This window comes from Sarcophilus harrisii, chromosome 2 (genome assembly GCF_902635505.1).
Source record: "Sarcophilus harrisii chromosome 2, mSarHar1.11, whole genome shotgun sequence".
Taxonomy (NCBI): Eukaryota; Metazoa; Chordata; class Mammalia; order Dasyuromorphia; family Dasyuridae; genus Sarcophilus; species Sarcophilus harrisii.
The window spans coordinates 29860421-29882176 of NC_045427.1; the positions used below are offsets into that span (position 1 = coordinate 29860421).

The 21756-nt window shown below is 41.2% G+C and overlaps 1 protein-coding gene across 1 annotated transcript in view; it reads left to right on the plus strand.

Moving 5' to 3' along the window:
- Positions 1-6000: 6000 nt before the first annotated feature.
- Positions 6001-21756, plus strand: part of KCMF1 (potassium channel modulatory factor 1) — a gene marked incomplete at its 5' end in the record, with an annotated part of 39073 nt that continues 23317 nt past the window's right edge. The window contains 2 exons of the mRNA XM_023495276.2: positions 6001-6268; positions 19049-19188. Of these exons, the coding sequence (XP_023351044.2) occupies positions 6001-6268; positions 19049-19188 (408 nt within the window). The remainder of the gene's footprint in view (positions 6269-19048; positions 19189-21756) is intronic.

The following is a 21756-nucleotide window of genomic DNA, read 5'->3' on the forward strand; positions in this document are numbered from 1 at the left end:
AGCGTTGACCTTTTTAACAGCTGCCTTGGGGCACAGAGAGGCTGTCTTCAGTAGTTAGAATTCAGTAAGACAATTCTAAGGAAGGTCTGAGCAAGAGTGAATGAGAGTTATAAAAAGAAACAATCTAGTGAAAATGATTCCATCACAAAAAAGGGAAAAGGATCTATTTATACAAAAATGTTTTTAGCAGCTCTTTTTGTGGTAGCAAAACAAGATGTCTGTCAATGGAAGAGTAGCTGAACAAGTCATGGTATGTGATTGTGATGGAATACTGTTGGGCTATATGAAGGGATAAGCAGTATGGTCTTAGAAAAATCTGGGAAGACTTTTATGAAATGAAACAAAGTCAACAGTATTGAATCAGGAAAACACAATACACAATAACAGCAGGCTTTCAATAAGGATGATCAACTGTAACTTAGCTACTTTGATCAAAAAGTTGAAGAAGACAATTCCAGAAGAGCCGTGATAAAAAGTGTTACACTGGGAGAGACAGAAACTCACAGAGAGAGGTGGGGAAAGAGACAGAGACACAGACAATGAGAATTTATATAGTGGTGTAGATTGAAACATACTTTTTAAAACTTTCTTTTTCTTGTTTTTATTTTGTTTGTCTTTTCTTTTGTACTGTGACTAATATGGAAATGTTTGGCATGACCTTATGTATAATCAAAATCAAAGTGCTTGGAAAGAATTTGGAACTCAAAAATTTTTTTAAATTATGATTGGGAAATATATAATGAAATAAATAGAAATAGTTTTTAAAAAGATTCCACAGCATAGGAAAATTATGAAAGAGAATAAGGATTTGGAAAGTGAATTTTGGAGAAATGATGTTTTTTAGAACTCGGAGCAGTCAAAACTTAAAGTTTCCTTGTCAAGCATTAGATTTATGTCCCATTTTTGGATTTAATTATAAAAGATCTTGCTTCCCCATGGTCTGATCATCCTAGTCTGACTGGTCAGACACTGATTGACCGATGCCTGTAATCACACTTGAGCTATGTGGAGGGGAAGGGTAACAGCTCTAAAAGTAAGAGCCTTTTATATTCTTAGATAATCAATATGGAGAAAAATAAGTGCATGTCAGAAGAATGGCGAAAGGGCCAGCCAGAGGGAAGTGGCTGAAGGAGATTCCCTCACCTTCCCCTGCATCCTATGGCCTTTGAGGACAATACTGGTTTTATTACTGTGGTTAAGAGCCTGAAAAACTCCATTTCATGCCTTATTTTCTTTATTTTTAAAGTTAAACTGTTCTTTCTACAATGTTTCTAAAAGGATGAAAATTGTACAATATAGCTCCCAGAATCTGTTTCTTTGTTTTATGATCATTAGGGCTAGAACCAGAGCTCAGAAGAGATGATTATAACATATTATTACTTATCCTATCTTTCATAACAAGAACTCATATTTAAAAGCACTTTCTTAGTTCATTGCATGACGTTGTGCCTTATATAAGGTGCTTAGTAAGTATTTTTTTATCTGCTTCAAGCCTAAGCCCTGTGGATAACACTTGGGCAAAATTGTCCTACTCAGATTGTTTTAATTTATGACTTGAAATAAAATTAACATAAGTTTAAAGATTATAAATTTCAGTTTTTAAAAATATATAGGTTTGGTTCTGCAAATATAATGAACCAGTGTGAGGACAAAATTGAGACAATGTTCACCTACCTTACAACATTGCATATGCTTTCAGACAAAGCAGAAGTCTTGGTTTTGCTTAGCTGTTTATGTTTTCTCTTTTTTTATTCTTTGTTACAAAGGATTCCTTACTGAATAGGGGATGAGAGGGAGACATGTTTAGAAATAAAGATAATGTAAAACAAAAAATAACTTTTTTTAAAGAAAAGTTTTAAAATGTTTCTTTAATTGAGATTCTCTAGTCTTCCCTCCTCATTTTACTGATAAGGAAAGTGAACAAAGCTGAAGTGATTGACCCAGCTAGATGGTGCACTGGGTAGAGCACACTTATTAGCTGTGTGACTCTAGCCACTTCACCTCCCTCAGTTTCCTCTTCTGAAAAAATGGGGAGAATAACACCATCTACCTCCCAGGACTGTGGTGAAGATCAAATGAAATAGTATTTGTAAAAAGCGGTTTGCGAATATTAAGTGCCTTACAAGTGCTATTATATCACATAAGAGTAAAGTTGGATATAAGCCAAGGCCCGTTAATTATACCAGGAAAAGGATCAGAACAGGGACCCGAATAAATTATGGTGATCATTAATAGAATTAGGGAAATCAGAAGGAAAATAAGTTTAGAGGGAAAGATAATAGACAAGTTGGAGGGGCCGGGTGGAGGCTAGCCCTGTGGAGCCTCCACTCTGTATTTAGGCCAATTAAAGTAGAAACACTTCTAAAGTGAGGTGAAAGCTGCGCTCCTTTCTGAGAGTAGAAAGCTGGGCCTTCCCTGCCTCACGAACCTGCTTTGAGTTAGCTTTCTGCACCTTCCGTGTGTCCTTAAACAGGCGTTCTGTGCTCTGGCAGCTCCAAAGGCCCTGTGCTGCCTTTGTGTGGCCTGAGTTTTGTGCGGTGACCAGAGGGTCTGCAGAGAAAGGGAAATGTAGACCATTTTCTCTCTTAAGACTTGTTAGTGCATCGTTTCCTTTTTCCGTTTTCATTTGTGTACCAGAGATGTGCCCCCTGCACTGTTGTATAGTCTGACAAAAACGGACGCAAGCCAGCGAGGCCCTTCTGCCTCTGGGGGGGCCCCTGCTCTCCTGCACGTCCTAGAGCCGTTGATGCTCCTTGGAAGCAGTCTGGCTCCTGGAGAAGTCGAGCTTCCCAGAGGGTCTTTCCCCCTCAGGGAGCAGAGGAGCACCACAGGAGAGAGGGCCCAGAAGAGAGTCTCTCTGTACTTATTGACCAGGAAGGGGGAAAGACCTTGACCTTGGATTTCCTCTTCCTTCTTAGCCCTGGGCCCACTCACGGGGAAGTGTCCCTCCTTCCACATCTTTCTTTAGTTTCCTTCTGAGACTCCATGGGCCCTTCTCTTCCCTCCCCAGATGGACAAGCTCTCCTGTTAGGTTTCTGCAATTTCCTCGCCTCTTGGCTCAATTTTCACATGGCGCCATCCTAGTATCTGAAGGTCTTTGTAGAAAAGTTATTGGTTCTCCCTGGTTTAAAAAGTTTGCCATTTTCCTTGAAGTAAAATTGAATTGGCTGATAAGCCTAGAGCAGCAAAGTAGGATGAGTAGCTGCTAGAGCAGGGGCCTGTGAACTTAGGGATCCTTAGGCTCCGTCAGGCTAAGTTTGCTGTTCCTGAAAAAAGGAATCCACAGCTAGACACAGGATGGGAGGAATGGCAAAGCAAAGTAGCTGCGCCTTAGGAGGAGAGAGGGCTCGAGCTGGGCCACAAGCCACCAGCTCCTGTGTTCTGAACAGCATACGTGAACCAATGGTTAATTTTAAAGTATTCATTATACTTTTAGGTCAATGAAAAGGAAAAAGTTCAATTAGAAAAAATTTACTTTTTGATTCCTTGATGGTATCAGAAAAATAGTACTGTATTATTTTTAGATTAAAATAATTTCTAATCACCAACTTTGTATCATTTTTTCTGAAGCTGTATGCTCACACATACCTGTGGAGAAAGGAGGGGTAAAAATATTTTGGTTCTAACCATTTCTAATTTGGGCCTAATAGATTTGGAATAGAACCTCGGAAATTTTCTAATTAAACTTCCCTTACTTTCGAGGTGTGATTATCCCAGTCACACAGTGGCAGAACTGGAGCAGTATAATTATGTACTTTTCAGATTCCTAGTTAAGAGCCAAGCTGACAGTCATTTGTAAGTAGTAAGATTTTTATCATCTGAGATTGTAAAAGGCTCTTACTCTCAGAGCTAATACCATTTTTACAATTAGCCAGACCTTCTGCCTTCCACACAGATCAGGTGTGACTACAAGCATTGACTGAATCAGTCTTTGACCAGTCAGACAAGGATGATAAATGGGAGCCTGGAATAAACATGATCTTTATTATTTCCCAGAATGGTACATGAGTCAAAGGCTTGACAAGGAATCCTCATGTTCTGGCTCCTCCGAGCATTCTATGAACATCATTTCTCCAAAACCCAATTTCCTCATCCTTTTCTTCATTCCCATTCTTTGATAATTAACTTTGGAATCTTTTTACAGATTGTTTCTCAGACTTTTCATTCATTCTTACCCAGGCCTTCCTTAGAACTGTCCTCTCAGTTCTCCAACGCAGCTGCAGAAGGGTCAATGCTTCAAAAGCAGAGTTCACAAAAGCAGTAATGGTCGTCTCCGGGAAGGCAATAGTGCCAGCTTACTGTCAGCCTGCACCTGGATTACTATCTATTTCTGGACAAGTGTGTAGATGAGGGATGAGGGAAGTGGATGGCTAGCTTAGAGAAGTGTTCACTTGGTTGGAATATGGCCTCCAAAATTTGAATGACTGTTGTTACTAAATGCATTGGGTTACTCCAGTATCATTGGGAGGGAGTACAAGGAGGAAGACTAGATTAAAAAATAATAATTACAAACTTAGCAGCCAAAGTAGAGATTGTTAAAATGCTCAGTTCCTCATCTCTAGCAGTATTCAGACATCGTCTGGATCTGTCAAAGTCCTGATTTTGTCATGGCTTTGTATGATCTCTCCCCCTGGAGGATACTGACTGGTAGTTCCATGCTTACTATTCATCTTCTGGCACTTAATTAGGAATAACCAATTCTAGAATTTGAATTTTCCATATTAGGAATTTCTAAACAAGATTTCTAAATTTCTAAACCTCCCCCCAGCCCTTTTTCTTCACAGGGTAGAATGTGAACTCACACATACAGGGGAACATAAAGAAAATATGAATGTTGGGATTTTAGGCCACAAGCAACACTCTCAGCTTTCCTTATAGAAAGAAATAGTCCTGTAAAATGACTCTCAAATGGAACCCAAACCCAAATATCCCCTAATCTTTCAGGTTTGTGTGGACTTTTTCCACTCACAACACCTTTATATCTTTATAGAGGTTTGTAAAATAGGCATGCAAATCAAAGTTACTGACAATAAATCGTAGTTTTGTGACACCCCCACACACACACACACACACATTCAGTCACAGGACCCATAAGAGCTGCAACCCATAGTGTAAGAAACGTAGCTGTAGATCCCGCCATGATAACGGTCCTTGTGCCCAGGATCACCTGAAGCTTTCTCCATCTTGAATGGATGAGGCCTTTCTATCTTGTCACTGCTCTGCTTGGAAATTGTACCTCTCCATAATCCTGGCTTTGCTTCCTAAGACAAGTATTAGAGAAGTTAAATTAGACCAAATTAAAATCCTTTTTTTTCCTGGAAGCCTTACACAATCCCTCTTAATTCTAGTATCTTCCTTTTGTTAATCATTTCCTGTTTATCCTGATTATAGCCTGTTTTGTATATATTTATTTGCTTGTAGCCTCCCCATTAAGTTGTTAGCTCCTTGAGGGCAGGAATTATCTTTTACTTATTTTTGTAATCCTAAATGCTTAGTATAGTGCCTTAGTGCCTAGTAGCCACTTAATGTTTATTGATTAACTGATTGCTTGACCATACACATTTCTTAGTGGTATAAAATTCCATGCTGGAAAATGTGCTAAAAATAATTCCATTACACACATACTGCACAAGGAGAAAATCAAGTTGCTCTGTTAGGATGGTGTTTGTTAGTCAATGCTTTATTTTCCAATTCATACTGGTGACTAAGCTTTGGCATAAAAATAGAAAATATTGATCAGATTATAGTATTTTCTCATTCTTACATTTGTGTGGCACACTCTGAACTGATACTTTGATTTTTTAAAGTGCCCCAAGGCAGAAAGAGGAAGGTTGACAGTATTCCCATTGAGCTGATGAGGAAATAGAAATGTTAGCAATAGAGCCTGAGAAAATCCCAAATTTCTGGACATATTCTGTTCTTGGAGATCTTTACTACTTGAGCATTTTAGAAAAGTAAATAAGAAGGCAAGGGCATGACTTAAATGCTTTCTGATATATACATATATATATATATATATATAATATTTATTTTTATTTTTTTTTGGAGAGAAAAACAAGAGCTCCTTTTCTCTATACCTTCTCTATTTTCTCTTTCACAGGTGTCAGCTGTGATGCATGTTTAAAAGGAAATTTTCGAGGTCGAAGATACAAGTGTTTAATTTGCTACGATTACGATCTTTGTGCATCTTGTTATGAAAGTGGTGCGACAACAACAAGGCATACAACTGACCATCCAATGCAGTGTATACTAACAAGGGTAGATTTCGGTAAGTGATGAATAATACCATTTCTGCAAAAATTCCCAGTTAAGAATTTTGGGCGCAGATGCATGACTTTGTTAGAAAGTAGGCATTAATATATCTCCTGACTTTCTGCCATTTCACTGCTTCTCCCCCAGGCCTGGAGGGTTCTTGTTCCTCTTTGTGGCTGTCTGGATTTCCCTGGTTTCCTTTGAGACTCAGTTTCCTGAAGGTTCCTGGCCCCTCTGCCAGTGCCTTCCCTCTGTTTATCCCCTCTGTGTCTTGTACCCATGTAGTCTCTTCAAGAGCAGGGACTATTTTTGCCATTTTGTCTTCCCCATCACAGCAGTGCCTCACTCACATATGGCAGGGATTTAAAGCCTTGTTGATTGAAGGACTGACTGAACTCTGAACAGTGCTTTATTTAGGATTTAATTTCCTTCAGTCATGCTTTTTTTTTTTTTTTTTTTTTGGCAATATATAAAAACCAAATGGTATGGGTAATTACAGACCTGTATCTCAAACCATCTTGTAGACATTTCACTGGATATTTTGGCAGAACCTCAAATTTAGCTTGTTTCATATTGAATTCATCTTCTCTGATTCTCAATTCCTCCATGTCAATAACAGCACCATCCTGCCAGTTATTTAGGCTCAAAAGTCTAGTTCTAGTTGGGTTCCTTACTCTACCATTCAGTGAGGTGCCAGATTCTGTTGGACATCCTTCCCCATTCTTCACAGCTCCTACCTTTTTTCTATTCCCACATCCACTACTTTTCTGAAATAAGTTATTGTAATATCCTTAATCCACTATTCAACAGGTATGAAGTGCTTATTCTGAGCCAAACATTCTTCTGAGAGATGGGGATACAAGTACAAAAGCAAAACATTCCTTGCCCTTATGGAACTTAGAGGCTACTGTGGTAGATAATCTTCTTTTCTAACTTTTTAGTTGCATGCTCAATTCAATGATCTCCTCTTTCTCTATTTTATTCATGTAACATCTAGAGATATAACATTTCCCCTAACATCTACTTTGGCTGCATCCTGTAAGTTTTGGTATGTTGTCTCTCTTGTTGTCATTCTCTTGGATGAAATTATTGGCTACTTCTATGAATGGCTACTCATTCTTTAGGGTTAGATTATTTAGTTTCCAATTAATTATTAGACTATTTTTCCATGGTCCTTTATTACACATAATTTTTATTACAACATGATCTGAAAAGGATGCACTTAATATTTCTGCCTTTCTGCATTTGATTGTGAGGTTTTTATGGCCTTTATACATTGTCAGTTTTGTACCAAGTACCACTGAGAAAAAGGTATTTTTCTTTCTTCCCCACTCAGTTTTCTCCAAATGTCTATCATACCTAGCTTTTCTAAAATTCTATTCATTTCTTTAATTTCTTTCTTATTTATTGTGTGATTAGATTGATCTAGTTCTGAGAGAAGGAGGTTGAGCTCTCCTATAGTTTTGCTGTGTGTTTCTTCATGCAACTCACTTAACTTTTCTAAGAATATGGATGCTATACTACTCAGTGCAGATATGTTTAGTATTGATATTACTTTATTATTTATGGTGCCCTTTACCAAGATGTAGTTTCCTTCTTTACCTCTTTTAATTAGACCTATTTTTTTCTTTTGCTTGGTCTGAGATCAGGATTGCTATCCCTGTTTTTTTTTTTTTTTTTTTTTTTTTTAACTTCAGCTAAATCATAATAAGATCTGCTCTAGCCGTTTACCTTTATTCTGTATGTATCTTTGTGCTTCAGGTGTGGTTCTTGTAAACAACATATTGTAGGATTCTGGCTTTTAACCTATTCTGCCATCCACTTCCATTTCATGGGAGAGTTCATCTCACATTCACAATTAATATTACAAATTCTGCATTTCCCACCATCCTTTTTCTCCCTTCTTTTTATACTTTTATACTTTTCTCCCTTCTTTCCCCCTTTCTCTCCTCACCAGTTTTACTTCTGATCCCCACCTCCCTCAATCAGCCCTCGCTTTTATTAGCACCCCCTTTCTTATCCCTTTCTTCTACGTTTTGCCTGCCTTTCTATTATCCTCCCCCTTTTCTTTCCCCTTGCCCCTCTCACTTCCCTATGGAGTGAGGCAGCTTTTATATACCAAACTAAGTCTGTATGTTATTTCCTTTTTGAGCGAGACCTAATGAGATTAAGGTTCAGACAGTGCTCATCCCCCTCCTTTCTTTCCCTCTACTGCACAAGGTCTTTTGTGCCTCTTTGTGAGATGTAATTTGCCTCCATTTTACTTCTTTTCTTCTTCTAGTGCAATCCTTTCTTGTGGGAAATATCTGTGTACCTATAAGAACATTAAAAAATAGTATATGTGAAATTACCACAAGATAAAGACAAAGCGATGAGTGGAGGAAAAAGCAGGAAAGGCTCCATGGGAAGGGGCATTTACATTAGTTTTGGAAGGAGACTAGAGATGCTAAGGAATGGGTGATGGCTTCCAGGCTGAGAACCTTGGGGTTGGTGTCCAGTGGGTGGGATGGGGGCAGGGCAGACCGCCGGGGGCGGGGGATGGGGGCAGGGCAGACCGCCGGGGGCGGGGGGGGGCACACTGAGAGGTGGGGGAGGGGGGCCTGCTGGGGTGCCCAGAGGGCCTGAACTGGGGAGGGGGCGGTCCCAGAGAGGAGACGGGCAGTGCTCTCGGGATTTGCACAAAACCCTGTGGCTGTGCCAGCGTTCTCACACATGGAGCGGCTCAGGGTCCCCCAGCTTCCCAGCTTCTGGGGCACCTTCCTGAGAGTCTGTCCATGTACCGGAGCTTCTGGTCAACCTGGCAGAAGTTTGGGAGCAAGGAAGAGGGGTGTGTTTGGGGAGGGAGAATGACTATTTCTGTTTGAGACTCCTGGGAGCCAAGCCCAGGAAGGTCACAGTCTAACGGAGACCCCAGACAGACTAAGGGTGTGTGAGGGTGAGAGGTCTCCATGACTTGGGGGATGCTAGTGAAAGGGCATCTTTGGGGGGGGTGGGGGGACAACAAGGTAAGATGCAGGAGGCACCGAGGAAGTAGGCCGCTGGGCAGAGGCTTTCAAGTCTAGCAGGACTTGGCATTGGCAGGGAGCTCCTGGGGTTTAGGGGGCCATGTCTCTCCATGAAAGATGGCCTGGAATAGGGAGAAGCCCAAGGCAAGGGTCTGGGGCTGCACCCCAGGGGTGTCCCCAGAGCTCTGATATGATCTAGAGCATATTAGGTGGGAGGACCGAGAGTGAGGAGTCAGGGATGACCTGTGGGCCCAAGTGCTTGAGCCACTGATGGGGGGAGAGAGGACATGAGGGAAAAGTGGGGGAGCTCCGCTGGGGGAGCATACGTCCGAAGGTGTTATGGCAATGCCAGGCTGCAGAGACTGGGCCTGACATGTCCAATGTGCAAAGGCAGCTCAACCCAGGCAAAGAGTCAGACCTGGGGCCCTGCTGCAAGGTAGGGGCTCAGGCAGGTGGACATGGAAGAGGCCCCAAGAGATCAATCAGAGGGGCCGAAGAAGAGCCCTGCGGGGGGCCACTGCCCAGGAGACCAGGGCTCCCCTTAGCCATCAGGCCCTGGTACCTGTGGGAAGGGCTCTCAGCATGAGTGATGAGGTCACCGATCAAGGAGCAGAGAAGGAAGGGATCGAGGGAGAGAATGGCGGGCGGCAGACCCCTGACCAAGTGTAGGGCGCAGGTAATGATAAACGACAAGAGAGGTGAAAGTGAGGATAACTGTGGGGGCAATCTGCTGGGACCCAGGGAAGTGGAGAGGGAGCGGCCTGCCTCTTCATCCTGAGCCCGGGATACAGGAAGAGCGGATGGTAGTGCCCAGGGGGCTCCACAATAGAGAGCCAGGTACAAGGGCACGCCCAGGCCTCCTCTCACGAAGGGTCAAGACCCAGGGCCTTCTGGTGGGAGAGCAAGGGCCAGAGAAGAGGATATGAGGTCCGAAGGGCCTGTGGTTAATATGAGGGGATTACTTGGCCGCTCCAGCCTGGCCTCCTCCTCTTGGGGAGGTCTGAGGGTGCTGGAGCCACAGGGAGCCAGGCCCTCCCATCTTGCCAGGGTCTGGCACATGGATCTGGCATGAAACAAGAAGCCAATTCTGACACTGTGCCCGTGGAGCCAGGGATCCCTTTGATCTGTCTTGGGCGGGGGCGGGGGAGGGGGGGCCTTTCAGATGGAACTTCCTCATTAGAATGAGCCCCTCAAGGGAAGTGGTTCTGCTTTGCACACCAGGAGGGCTGAATAAATGCTTTTTCATTCATTCATTCAGAGCTCTTTTGGTTATAGCAGAGAACCAGAACTCATGGGGATTAGCTGGACAAAGTGTGGTATATGAATGGGATTGAATATTATTTTTTTATGAGAAATACCAAAGTATTTTTTAAAAATTAGAAAGACTTATACAAACTGATCCCAAATGAAAGGCCTAGAACACTCTATGCCATAACAGCAGCCCCATACAAAAACAACTAAAAAAACTCCAAAACTGTGACCAGTGCAAGGAGCAGTCGGTGTTCCAGAGGACAGGTAATGCATGGTGTCCTGATGGAGTGGCCACAAACTCGAGAGCCTCCTGGATGGACGACGTGGGGATCGTTTCAAACTAGCCATTTGTTTCAAGGATTTTATTTACTGTTTCTCTTTTAAGTTTTCAGGCAAAAGAAGTGGGAGGAAGAGGGTACTAGGAAAAGGATGTCCTCCTCCCCCTCCCCCCCCCAAAAAAAAGAGAGAAAAGACTAAGAGGGACATTGAAGCATTCTTTAAAATGAAGAGGAGAGCCCAAGGAATGCTGGAACAGGAGCAAGACAGCTCTGAAAGTTACATACTGAACTTTTACATGTTTTAAAAGAGTTTCCTGTACAGTCTTCTATAGTGTACAAGGAGGTGTCTATTTTTAAGGAGGGAGGGAAGAAGGGAGAGAGAGATTTTGAATAAATATCAGATATTGGAGGTCTGGGGGAGGATGAAGAAGAGGTTTACAAGGGACTTGGCCTCTGTTACTTATTACCTTAGTTTCTTCAAATTTAAAATGAGGGAGTTGAAAAGGTTCCAAGAGGCCACCAAGTACGGCCTTTTCTGTTTACAGTTGAGGATTGATTCTCAGAGATAACAAGGTGAGAAGGGGGTGGAGAGGAGGAGAAGGTAAATTGCTTAAATGTAGCAGAGTCAGTATTTGAATTCCAGTCCTGTGACAGCGTCCTTAGCAATTTTCCCCCCAAAGTAACACTCTACTTTCTTAAATCCTCTCTTGATGCTGTGTCCCTTTTTACACGCATCTTTCCCCCCTCTTTTTGTAAGAACAAATGTTTTGGTTTTTTCTAACATAGAAAGTCTAGTCTACCTGGAAAGGCAGAAGGGAAGGGGAAACTCTCAGGATGGGAAGGGATGATTAGAGTCTAATGTCCCACAACCTCAAGTTTCTACATCTTTCATGAAATTAAATATCTGACTAAATACCATTTCTTGCACAAGAATCTTATTCCTTTTTGAGGCAAAGGCTCTGGACTCTAGAGAAAGAAACTCCTTTAGCCAATATAGATCAACAGCTTATTCAGCAACTTGATTTTAGAAGATTGCTGTTATTATCCAGAGGGTCCTACAGACAGGACCTGTTTGATATGAGACATATACCTGGGCCTTTCTGACTCCATAAATTAGACTATCCATTGACTCTTTCTTCAACCTACTAGAAAGAAGCAAAATTGCTTGGGGCTTTCTGAATGTTTTAATTTTCATTTAGGGGCTAGTACAGGAAGTTCTCCACAGACAAAAAATGGCCTAGGTTACAATTGGAATGGATGAGGTGTTAATAGAGACAGATGCTTTCTAGAAATTTTGAAAGTCATAAAAAATATTTGGAGGAAAAATTATAGATAATAATTCTAAGAAACTCATAACACATATAGTAACATTGTTAGTTTAGGAACACAAAAATACACTGTATATAACTTGATTTGCTCCCCAAGTGTTGATTTAACAGTTTAAAAGTGTAGCTTATTTAAGTAATAATGTCAACATTACTAATTTTAAATGCTTTTAATTTTTATTACCAATGGAGCTATAAACTGCAAAACTTTAAAGTATCCAGTATTTTTAGTTCCTACTTTGTAAAAACAAACAAAACAAAACAAAAACAAACAAACAAAAAAACCACAGGAAAATTACTTTTCTTGTGAAAATACCAGTACCCTCTTCAGAAAGAAATCTAAATTCTAATTTGCTCTTCCATTTATGAGAGGTTCAGGCAACCTTGGTAGAAATCACATCTTAAAGTAGATCTCTATAAGGTGAAATCTTGGCTGCATATGGCCTGTTACTTCATGTCTGAAAATGTTGGCAAGAGCTAAACAAGTGGGCGGATGAGTAAGTGAGAGTGGTGAGAACTGAAGTGTCCATTTTTGTTGGGAGACATCAAATCCGGCAAAAATTCCAGCAGAAACCCCTATCTATACTACACTCTTTATGTGGAGGAACCATTTCAATGTCTAAAGTCTGTCCCTACTGTAGAGTTCTTAGAAATGATCCATGAGTGAATTATAGACCTAAGAATCAAAACACAGACATTCTTAAAACATTATAGTTATTCTTCTAAAAACCATCTTCCCTCTTTCCACTCCTTCCCCTCCTCCCCCATACATTTAGGAGCAAGGGTAAAGATAAGAGATGACACAGCCCTCCAGAAATTGTCACAAACTTGTATTTCATTTTTCTTCAGGTTTTGGCTGGGTCTTCATTCTTCATTCATATGTCTTGCTGAGAATAGTAGAAATATGGCAACATATAATTGAATGTAAATAGCGCGATATTAACTTTGTAACTTAAATAAGTTAATATTCCTGCAAAAATAATCATTTTTCATTTTTAGAATTCTTGCCCTTTCCTCTTCAGATTCACTGTTCTAGCCTCCTTGGATTTGATTGTGTACTTGAATGAGTGCACAGGTAGTTTCATATTTTCTAGTTCCCATTACCATTCTTGAAAGCCTCTAGTTTTTGGTGTTAAAAATTCATAAAATATCAATAATTAGAACAGAAGTCCAAAGTTAAATTTCTATTAACACTTGTAATATAGCATTATATTCCAGGCTTGAATCACTGCTTCAGTGGTTCAGGTTTGGATTGGGAAGACATAAGACATTCAGAGACCAACAGTTAACAAAAGGAAGTTTACTTAGCCAAAGTCTGGAAGGAACATCCCACAACAATTCTGTGTGCATTTACAGTGATAGGGCTATGTATGTGGTTACTCCTTATGGGCTAGTTTTTGTACTTAGGCTAGTAGGAAGCTTTATCAGTGGTTCTAGCCTTAATCTCTTTTTAAGGTAAAATTGCCCTAGCTGTACTGGGGTAGAGTTATTTGTAGGATATATAGTCACGTGGGAATAACTCAAACCCTCTAGATGTGGCACAGTAGACATTTTTGAGGTTCAGGAGGTTAACTAATCTGCATTAATTCAGCCAGTGCATTTAAATGGATAAAATAGGCTTTGGGTCGTCCGGACTGTCTACCTTTTATTCTAAGGAGAGGCTTGAATACTGGCATGTGGGCATGATGGACTTTGTTAGCAAAGAACTATTCAGCCAGGCTTTGTTGACTTGGTTTTAAATGCTTAGCCATAATGGATCCATGGCTTTGAGGTGTTTCTGCTTTAAGACACCGCTGGCCAGTAAGGAACAGGCTTGTTATTTCAGTGTTGCAGTAGTAGATAGGTGATCTGCGCCCCACACCTTTCTGTGTCTGCATCTGAGATCCATCGACACTGCAGCCCAGGATCCAACAGAATTTTTGTCTGCCAGGGCGCTGGAAGACTTCCTCTAGTTTTTCAGTATCTTGTGAGTGCCACATTATACTCTCTGTCTTTATTCATTCTGGCTCTATTAACAACATGAATTTTGATACCTTCCCTGCCACTTTTTGAGCATATCTTTTCATCACTATTTAGCTCATTATAGTGGCAATTTTTTTGATCAGCAAGCTTTTATTAGGCACCTTGCTAAGCACCAGGAATTCATCGTAAGATAAAAATAAAGAAAAAACAGTCCCTGGTCTCAAAAAACTTATGCCATACAAGGAATTGGATATTCAGTCCTAGAAGTACAGAGATCTGCCAGAGTTGATAGAAAAGACAGGAGTTAGGTGGTCAAAACTTCACTTTAGGAAATTAATTTGGCAGGTGAGGGAAATATAGATTGGAGTAGCAGAGGCTTGAGGCAATGAGCAGAAAGCTGTATGGCTGAGGAGAGATATGAAGGTAGGAAGAATAAAACTTAGGGCCAGAATGGATATGTGAGGTCCATGTTAGTGAGGAGTTGAAGGTGGCCAGCCTGTGTGATTGGGAGGATGGCAACCATGCAGATCACTGCCAGACAAAGAAAGAGGAAATGGGGCTGACACGAGAAAATGGAAAAGATCTACAGAAATCAGGATTTGAGATATATATTTTTTTAAATTAATAAGCATTTATTATCTTTTCCTCTTATAGTAGGGGAAAATCCTTGTAACAAACAAACATAATCAAGATCCAGATTCTGTGCCTTGAGTCTACTCCTCTCTCAGGAAGTGGGTAATGTGTTTCATCATGAATCCTCTAGAATCATGATTTCTTACTGTATTGATTAAAGTTCTTAAGTCTTTGAAAGTTGTTTGTTTATGCAATGTTGTTGTCATATAAATTATTCTCATAGTTTTTATATGAACTGAGTCTTAAAGGCTCTTGGAGCCTCAAAAAACTTGGAAGTAAAGGTGAGGAGAAAAAATATTCTTTTTTTTTTCTCAATAGTATTTTATTTTTCTAAATACATGAAAAAATAGTTTTTAGCATCCATTTTTATAAGACTTTGTGTTCCAAAAATTTTTTTCCCTTCTCTCCCTTAATTCCTCCATCCCTGAGAAAGCAAATAATCTGATATAGGTTATACATGTATAGTACTTTTAAACATATTTTCACATTTGTCATGTTGTGAAAGAAATCAGACCAAAAGGGGAAAAAAACCGCAAGGGAAAAAATTTTGCAAACAAAACAAAAAGGTGAAAACACTATGTTTCAATCCATGTTCAGTCTCCATAGTTCTCTCTCTAGATGCAGATGGCATTTTCCATCCCAAGTTTATTAGGATTATCTTAGATTGCTGAGAAGAGCTAAGTCAGACATTCTTTAAGTAAAGCACCTTGGCAACTGAGTGGAAGATGGATTGGATTGGAGTTTGGAGAGCCCGGAAGTTGGGAGTCTAGTTTAGAGGCTATTGAAATAATAGCCTAGACAAGAGGGAATGAGGGCCTTCTTTCTGCTTGGAGGCTTTGTGAGTGGAGAGAAGGGGATGTACATGAGAAGTATTGTGATGATAGAAATAACAGGATGAGGGATGAGTGTGAGTGAGGTGGGGAGCAGGAGGAGGTTGGGCTGTTTGTAGTGGGAGAATATTGGTTTCAAGAGTTGGACTTATGCAGCACAAGTAACTTGGAAACCCTGGTGAGAATAACCCAATGCACATTCTCATCTGGAAGATGCTCAGTTATATCATAAGTAAGTGATATTAAAGAGTCAAGCAGGGAGGTAGAACCAAGATGGGAGTATCAGAGGAATCACATCTGAGCTCCTTCTCTCCAACATGTACAAGAAAAACCACTAGTTAAAGTCCTGAGCAAAAAAAACAAGGGAAAAAGCAAATGGCATTGACATTTCTAGCCAAGGTCAGCATAGGATGGCAGTTTGGGGACAAGCTCCAGCCAAGGACAGGCCTGTGGCTTATCCCAGCTCAGAAAATGAAAGTGACGCGAGATTGCACCAGGACAGGAACAGCTCCCAGACCCACCAGCGGAGATGCCAACCTTGTGGAAGCTGCAGACACAGGTGCCACCTGGCAGTTCTGGCACTCACTCCCCAGCCACAGACGGAGGGCAGCCTGAGGAGGGGACCTGGGCCTAGCCACAGCCTCCAGCACGGCAGCTCTGTGGCTCTGACTCCAGGAGCCCGCACAGTCTGAGTCACCAGCGCACAGTTCTCAGACCGAAGGAGAGCCTGTGGTTCTGTCACGTGGAGCCAGCACAGCTCCTTGGTCGCCTGATAATGGCTCATTTCACAGAGTCTGCTGACACTTCCAATGTTAGGCAGGCCCAAACCTAGGTGGGGACTAGCTCAGACCAGGTGGCCGCCTTCAGAGTCTCGTCTGGGTCAGACTGCCGTGGCCAGCCGAAGGCTCACGGGCCCTCCTGCGAGGGCAGCATCGTCCTCTAGGGTCTGGCCCAGTCCCACCTTCTCCAGGAAGCCTCTCCCCGTTCCTTTCATCTCAGTGCTCCCTCTCCGGGGGTCATCTAGAACGTGTCCTGTATCTATCTCGTTGTGCTCATTATGCTCACAAAAGCAGGGACTAGATTTTGCCTTTCTGAGAATCCCCGGCCTTTAGTGCCGTGCCTAGTGGGCTTGATGTTTCTTGGCCTACAGCTCCGTCCCTGCTACTGCAAAACACAAGAGAGGGTAGATCCAGGCTGCAGCCCCTGGAGGGCCGGGATGCTAATCACGCGAGCTTCGTCCTGGGAGATCCCGTCAGCCCTTCATTCCTCGGAATGGCCCTTTCCCCCAGACGCTACTAGCTGTGCGGCGTTGGACAGGCCACAGAACTCTGTCTCCCCTGGCCCACCGGGGAAGGACCTGGCAGCATGCTCCACATCTTTGCCAAGGAAACCCCATGGACAAGTTAATGGTGGACAGAGGAGCTGGCGCACTGAATACCGCCACCCAGGCTTGAGAGGTGCTTGCTAAAATGTGTGTCAGGTTGGGCTTCTTTCAGTCAGCCCTCTTTCCTTTTACCATCTGGGTATATAAAGTCTTGTTAGGAACGCAGCTTATTCTTCTCCTATGTCCAAGTGTTGGACAAAGTAACCACTTATTAATTGATGAAATAATTTTGAATTAGAAAAACTTTAATATCTATTTAAATTACAAAGTTATTGTTAGAAATTTAATCATTGTTCCCAGTGTGTAAATTTTACTAACGTAAATGGATGTGATTGCCATTTCAGCCAACTAAAATGAAGTATACTTATCCACAAAAGCAATTGTTTCTTCCCACATTCTTACAGTATTAGTGGATAGTTCTTTACCTTTAAAAAAGTCTCATTTTGTGCTATTTATGTTTAATCACATCTGATGCTATTTTAATTTAAAGATGCTATAAATATGTTCAAAGCATTTTTATGAAATGATTAGACGCAGTTCATACTTTACATTGAATTCTTTGTTTTCCTTCTTATCCTCTCTGAGATAATTGTGTGAGGACTGGTTTAAGCAGTCCTATACAAAGGAACCAGGACAAAATAGGGAAGGAGCCAATTCTAGTATTTTCAGCTATTTAGTAACAAAGTTAAGAAAACCATAGAATATATCTCAGTGGAAAGATGAAAATAAATATTGAAGTCTTGTGTTTGAGGTTTTCAATGTAGGAGGTATTTGTTCAGTATTGAGCTCCAAGGAGCGTAGGTTGTTCATTATCTGGAGTCAATGGAATGTTTCCCTATGCAGAAACTATGAGTTCCTCTCCATTTCGAAGCTGCTTTTTTACAAAATAAAATTAGGATAATACTCTGGTCTGAAGTCTTTGATTCCTACTTGAATGAGGAACTCTTATGAGTCTTTAGTATCCAGGCCAAAAAGGTAGCATGCATTAGAATGTTGTGAAAAGCCTCACCAGTTTCTGAAGACAGGCCTGATTCATCCCTCAAGTGATTTCAGTAATGATCTGACAAGGAAAAAGACGAATTCTTTGATTAATTCATTTCTAGAAGTATCTCTTTGATATAATTAAAAGAAGATTCCTTAGAGGGAATGGTTAAAGAGACATCGAATGTTTTAGGAAAATGATTCTTCAGAGAATACCTGCATTTTAGGAGACTGTTGAGGCAATTAGGAGTTAGGAAAATCTGAGTTCATATTTAGAAGTCCTAAGTTCAAATCTGGACTCAGACTTCAGGCAAGTCACTTACCCTGTTTGCCTCAGTCTCTTCAATCATGCAATGGAGATAATAATTTACTTTATAGGATTGTATCCTTCAAATGACATAATAATTGTAGAGCTTAGCACAGGTAATAGGGGCTATATAAAAATGTTTGTTCCCTTCCTTCCTTCCTTCCTAATGAATTTACCTGCATATAAATTATAACTACAAAATGGCTGAGGGGAGAGAGATTTTCATAGACAGGTTTGATTTTAGACTCTTTCTGGATTTTTCTCTGAGCCTGGTATTCTTCATATGGGATCTTCAGACTTATTTGTTGATCAATGTGTTTTATTATAATTGGTTTCCTTTCTAATTTTATATATTTTAAAAACATATTATTGAAAAGGGATCCATAGGCTCCACCAAATTGCCAAAGAAAAGATTATTCAATTAATAAATTATATCTGATAGGCTTATGCCTAAGGTTTTTCTTTCCTACCCAAGATCATTGATCTGGATTGATCTTGGAAGTGTTCTAGGCCAATCCTCTCATTCTACAGATGAGGACACTGAGGCTAGAGGGAAAACGGAAACATTGCTTCTCAAGTGGTGGAGACATATGTGTCATGGGGTTTTATGATCTGTTTCAGACTTTGTTGGGATGGAAAAGAGTGTTTGGTAGACAAGACAACCAAACATAGGCAATGTCAGGAGTGGGAATATTGAGGAAGGAACTAAGAAGCTTAACCATAATGAGCTATGGTTGGTGGAAACAGCTGTTTTTCTCTCATTGCATCAGTTCTTTTGTCTTAAAATTAATATTTAATTACTGTTTTTCAATGACAGCTAACCTTTATTTTTCCCTTCAGATTTATACTATGGTGGAGAAGCTTTCTCAGTAGAGCAGCCGCAGTCTTTTACTTGTCCCTATTGTGGAAAAATGGGTTATACGGAGACATCTCTTCAAGAACATGTTACTTCTGAACATGCAGAAACATCAACAGAAGTGGTAAGTAGAAGCAATTTGTGTTGAAATAATATTTGTGTGTATACTACCTGTATTGGAAGCCATCTTCTTTAGTGTGAGAGAATTTCTCTCAGATGTTCATGTCGAAAGTTCTGTTCTCATTCATCACACAGTAAATTTCACTTCTTGTAAATATATCTGAAGGCAACATGGTTTTCTGTTGCCTATTCATGTTAAATGTTACAAGTTTCTAATTTACTCTAAAAAGCAAGGAAAGTTTAGACATTGCTTATCGAATCAGCCTAAAAATAAAGACACCAAATATTTTACTCCCCGAAATTTCAATCTCTGTCAAAATGATGACCAATAAAAAGTGAAAAGTAATGTGCTGTGCTGTTCCACAGTCACCACATTTGCTTGACCCTGTTTTGTTATTTGAAGACCTGGACCACTTGCTTCTAAAGATAATTAAAGGAATTTGAGAACAGTGGTACCTGAAAAGGCTTGTGTCATTCTTGTTATTAACTCTTTGTCTTTTGGTGTCAGTGTGACTAAGATCTCCCTGTTCATTTCTTTCTCCTTTTTCTGTGTTCTAACTTGTTTGTCTTTGCTGTCTATTTTCCAGGATATATTTCTGGGTCTCCCTCATCTCTTTGGGACAGTCTCCAGGGGGAGGGCCTGGGTGGGCTAGCTTGTCTGTACACGTGTCTGAGCAAGCGTTGAGAGGCTGAGATAGGATCTAGAAAAACACACCCCACTCCCCTTCTTTGCTCCCCTGCAAAGTCCTTGGCGTCGTTCCTGGGGAGTGGTTGCTTGCTGCCTCGATAGTACCAGAGTTTGCACGGGCAGTGGGAAGTTCCGATTTCTTCTGATGGTTCGAGATTTAAACGGATGTGTAGCCCCTCACCCTCCTTTCTTGCTCTCCTTGGTTCATCGATGTCCGTCGTTTCCCTCAGGTTCCCAGCTCAAGACTAAGCCCAGTTTCCCTCAATTCCTCCTTGCCACTTCCTTGGCCTGGCTGGTGCCGGGTCGCACTTTCTGGTGCTGGGTCACACTTTCTGGTGCTCTGTTTCTCAGATGGCTGCCGCGGTTCTTCCCATTCTCCTGCCTGACTCTGACCCGGGGTAGAGCACTGGGCCTGAGTTCAAATCTGGCCACAGACACTGCTAGCTATGTGACCCTTACACACTCTTTAACCTTTACCTGCCACTTTCCTTGCATTTCTAGAGGGCCTCCTTTATGGGGAGCTCCATGGTGAGTGCTGGAATCCAGAATGTACAACGAGAAGAGCAGGAGAGAGGAAAAGGGCTTTTTTTGTCTTCTTTCACTCCCTTCCATGACACCCGAGGCTGAAAGTGATCTTGGAAGAAACCACTTTTTGCCTCCAGTGATAAATGAGCTGGCGAGACTGTGTGGGTGCCTCCGTTCTCATTTGGTTTGGTTGCGAATCCCTCGCTGTTTGTGTAAAGAACAGTTTGTCTGACGCTTCTGTGCCATGGGAGGGTCTCCATCCTGTTGCACTGGACAAACCCTGCCTCGGCTGCCCTTGTGGGTTTCTGCTCCTCTGGGGTCTGATGTTCGGTCTGGGTTTGGATTTCTCCCTTTTCTCTTCCTGCTGTGCTTGCCGCCCTGTAGTTGACAATTCAGTGCCTGTGGCATGACTGGCATGTTGAGATAGGTTGCCTTTGTCTCTTTCCAGAAAGAGAGAGATCAATAACTTATTGTCATGCTTGGTATGACTCATAATTGACAGGGAAACTGATTTGTTGGGGGATAGTCTAAGGAGGTTGAGAGTTGTGATGGATTCATTTTCATTTTCATGCAGTAAATAAATACAATATTAGATTTATTTGTGTCCTGCTTCTACCAGTTAAATAAAAGGAGAAAAAAAAGAATGGATTTTCAACTTGGGACTTCCTTCGTTTTTAGTATAGAATCATTAAATTTGAGGTTTTAAAAGTCTTTCTGTCTGAAGCATTTCCTTCTGTTGGAAACTGAGAAGCAGTGATGACTTCTGTGGATTACAGCTTGTACACGTCATTGTGTTTATAATCCAGTTCTGTGTAATTCTTGATAGGCACTTTGTTTCCGTTGCATTTCACTCTCTATACCCTCACTCAGGAAAAGTAAGAATTCAGGCAAGATTTTTGTACTTCTGAACTAACTGCACACTGTGGTAAAATAACAGCAAATAGAAGTTGGGTTATGTCATTGCCAATGGTGAGCCCCTTTCCCCCCGGCTATTCGGCTATATGCAGCTAGAAAAAAAGTAGCACTAGATATATTCATTGAAATGGAAGCACTCCCCTTCTCTGTCTCCCCTCCCCACCAAAGTCCGTTCCTTTTGATGATTAAGGCAAATAAGTTTGGGTGGGTTACTACAATTAACCTTAATTTCGTTCATTTTACTAGGTATGACAGCATCATTTGAGCTAGCATTTTAGGCATGTTTTTCAGAACCCACTTTCTTTTCCCACCCTTAGTACGCAGCAGTTCTTTAACTCACCAAGCATTTATTAAGTAACACGTGGGGTGGGCCAGCCCTGTGTGAAGCCTGAAGGTACAAGCACAGACAAGCATGACCGCAAATAGCGACCCCGTTATATTCTG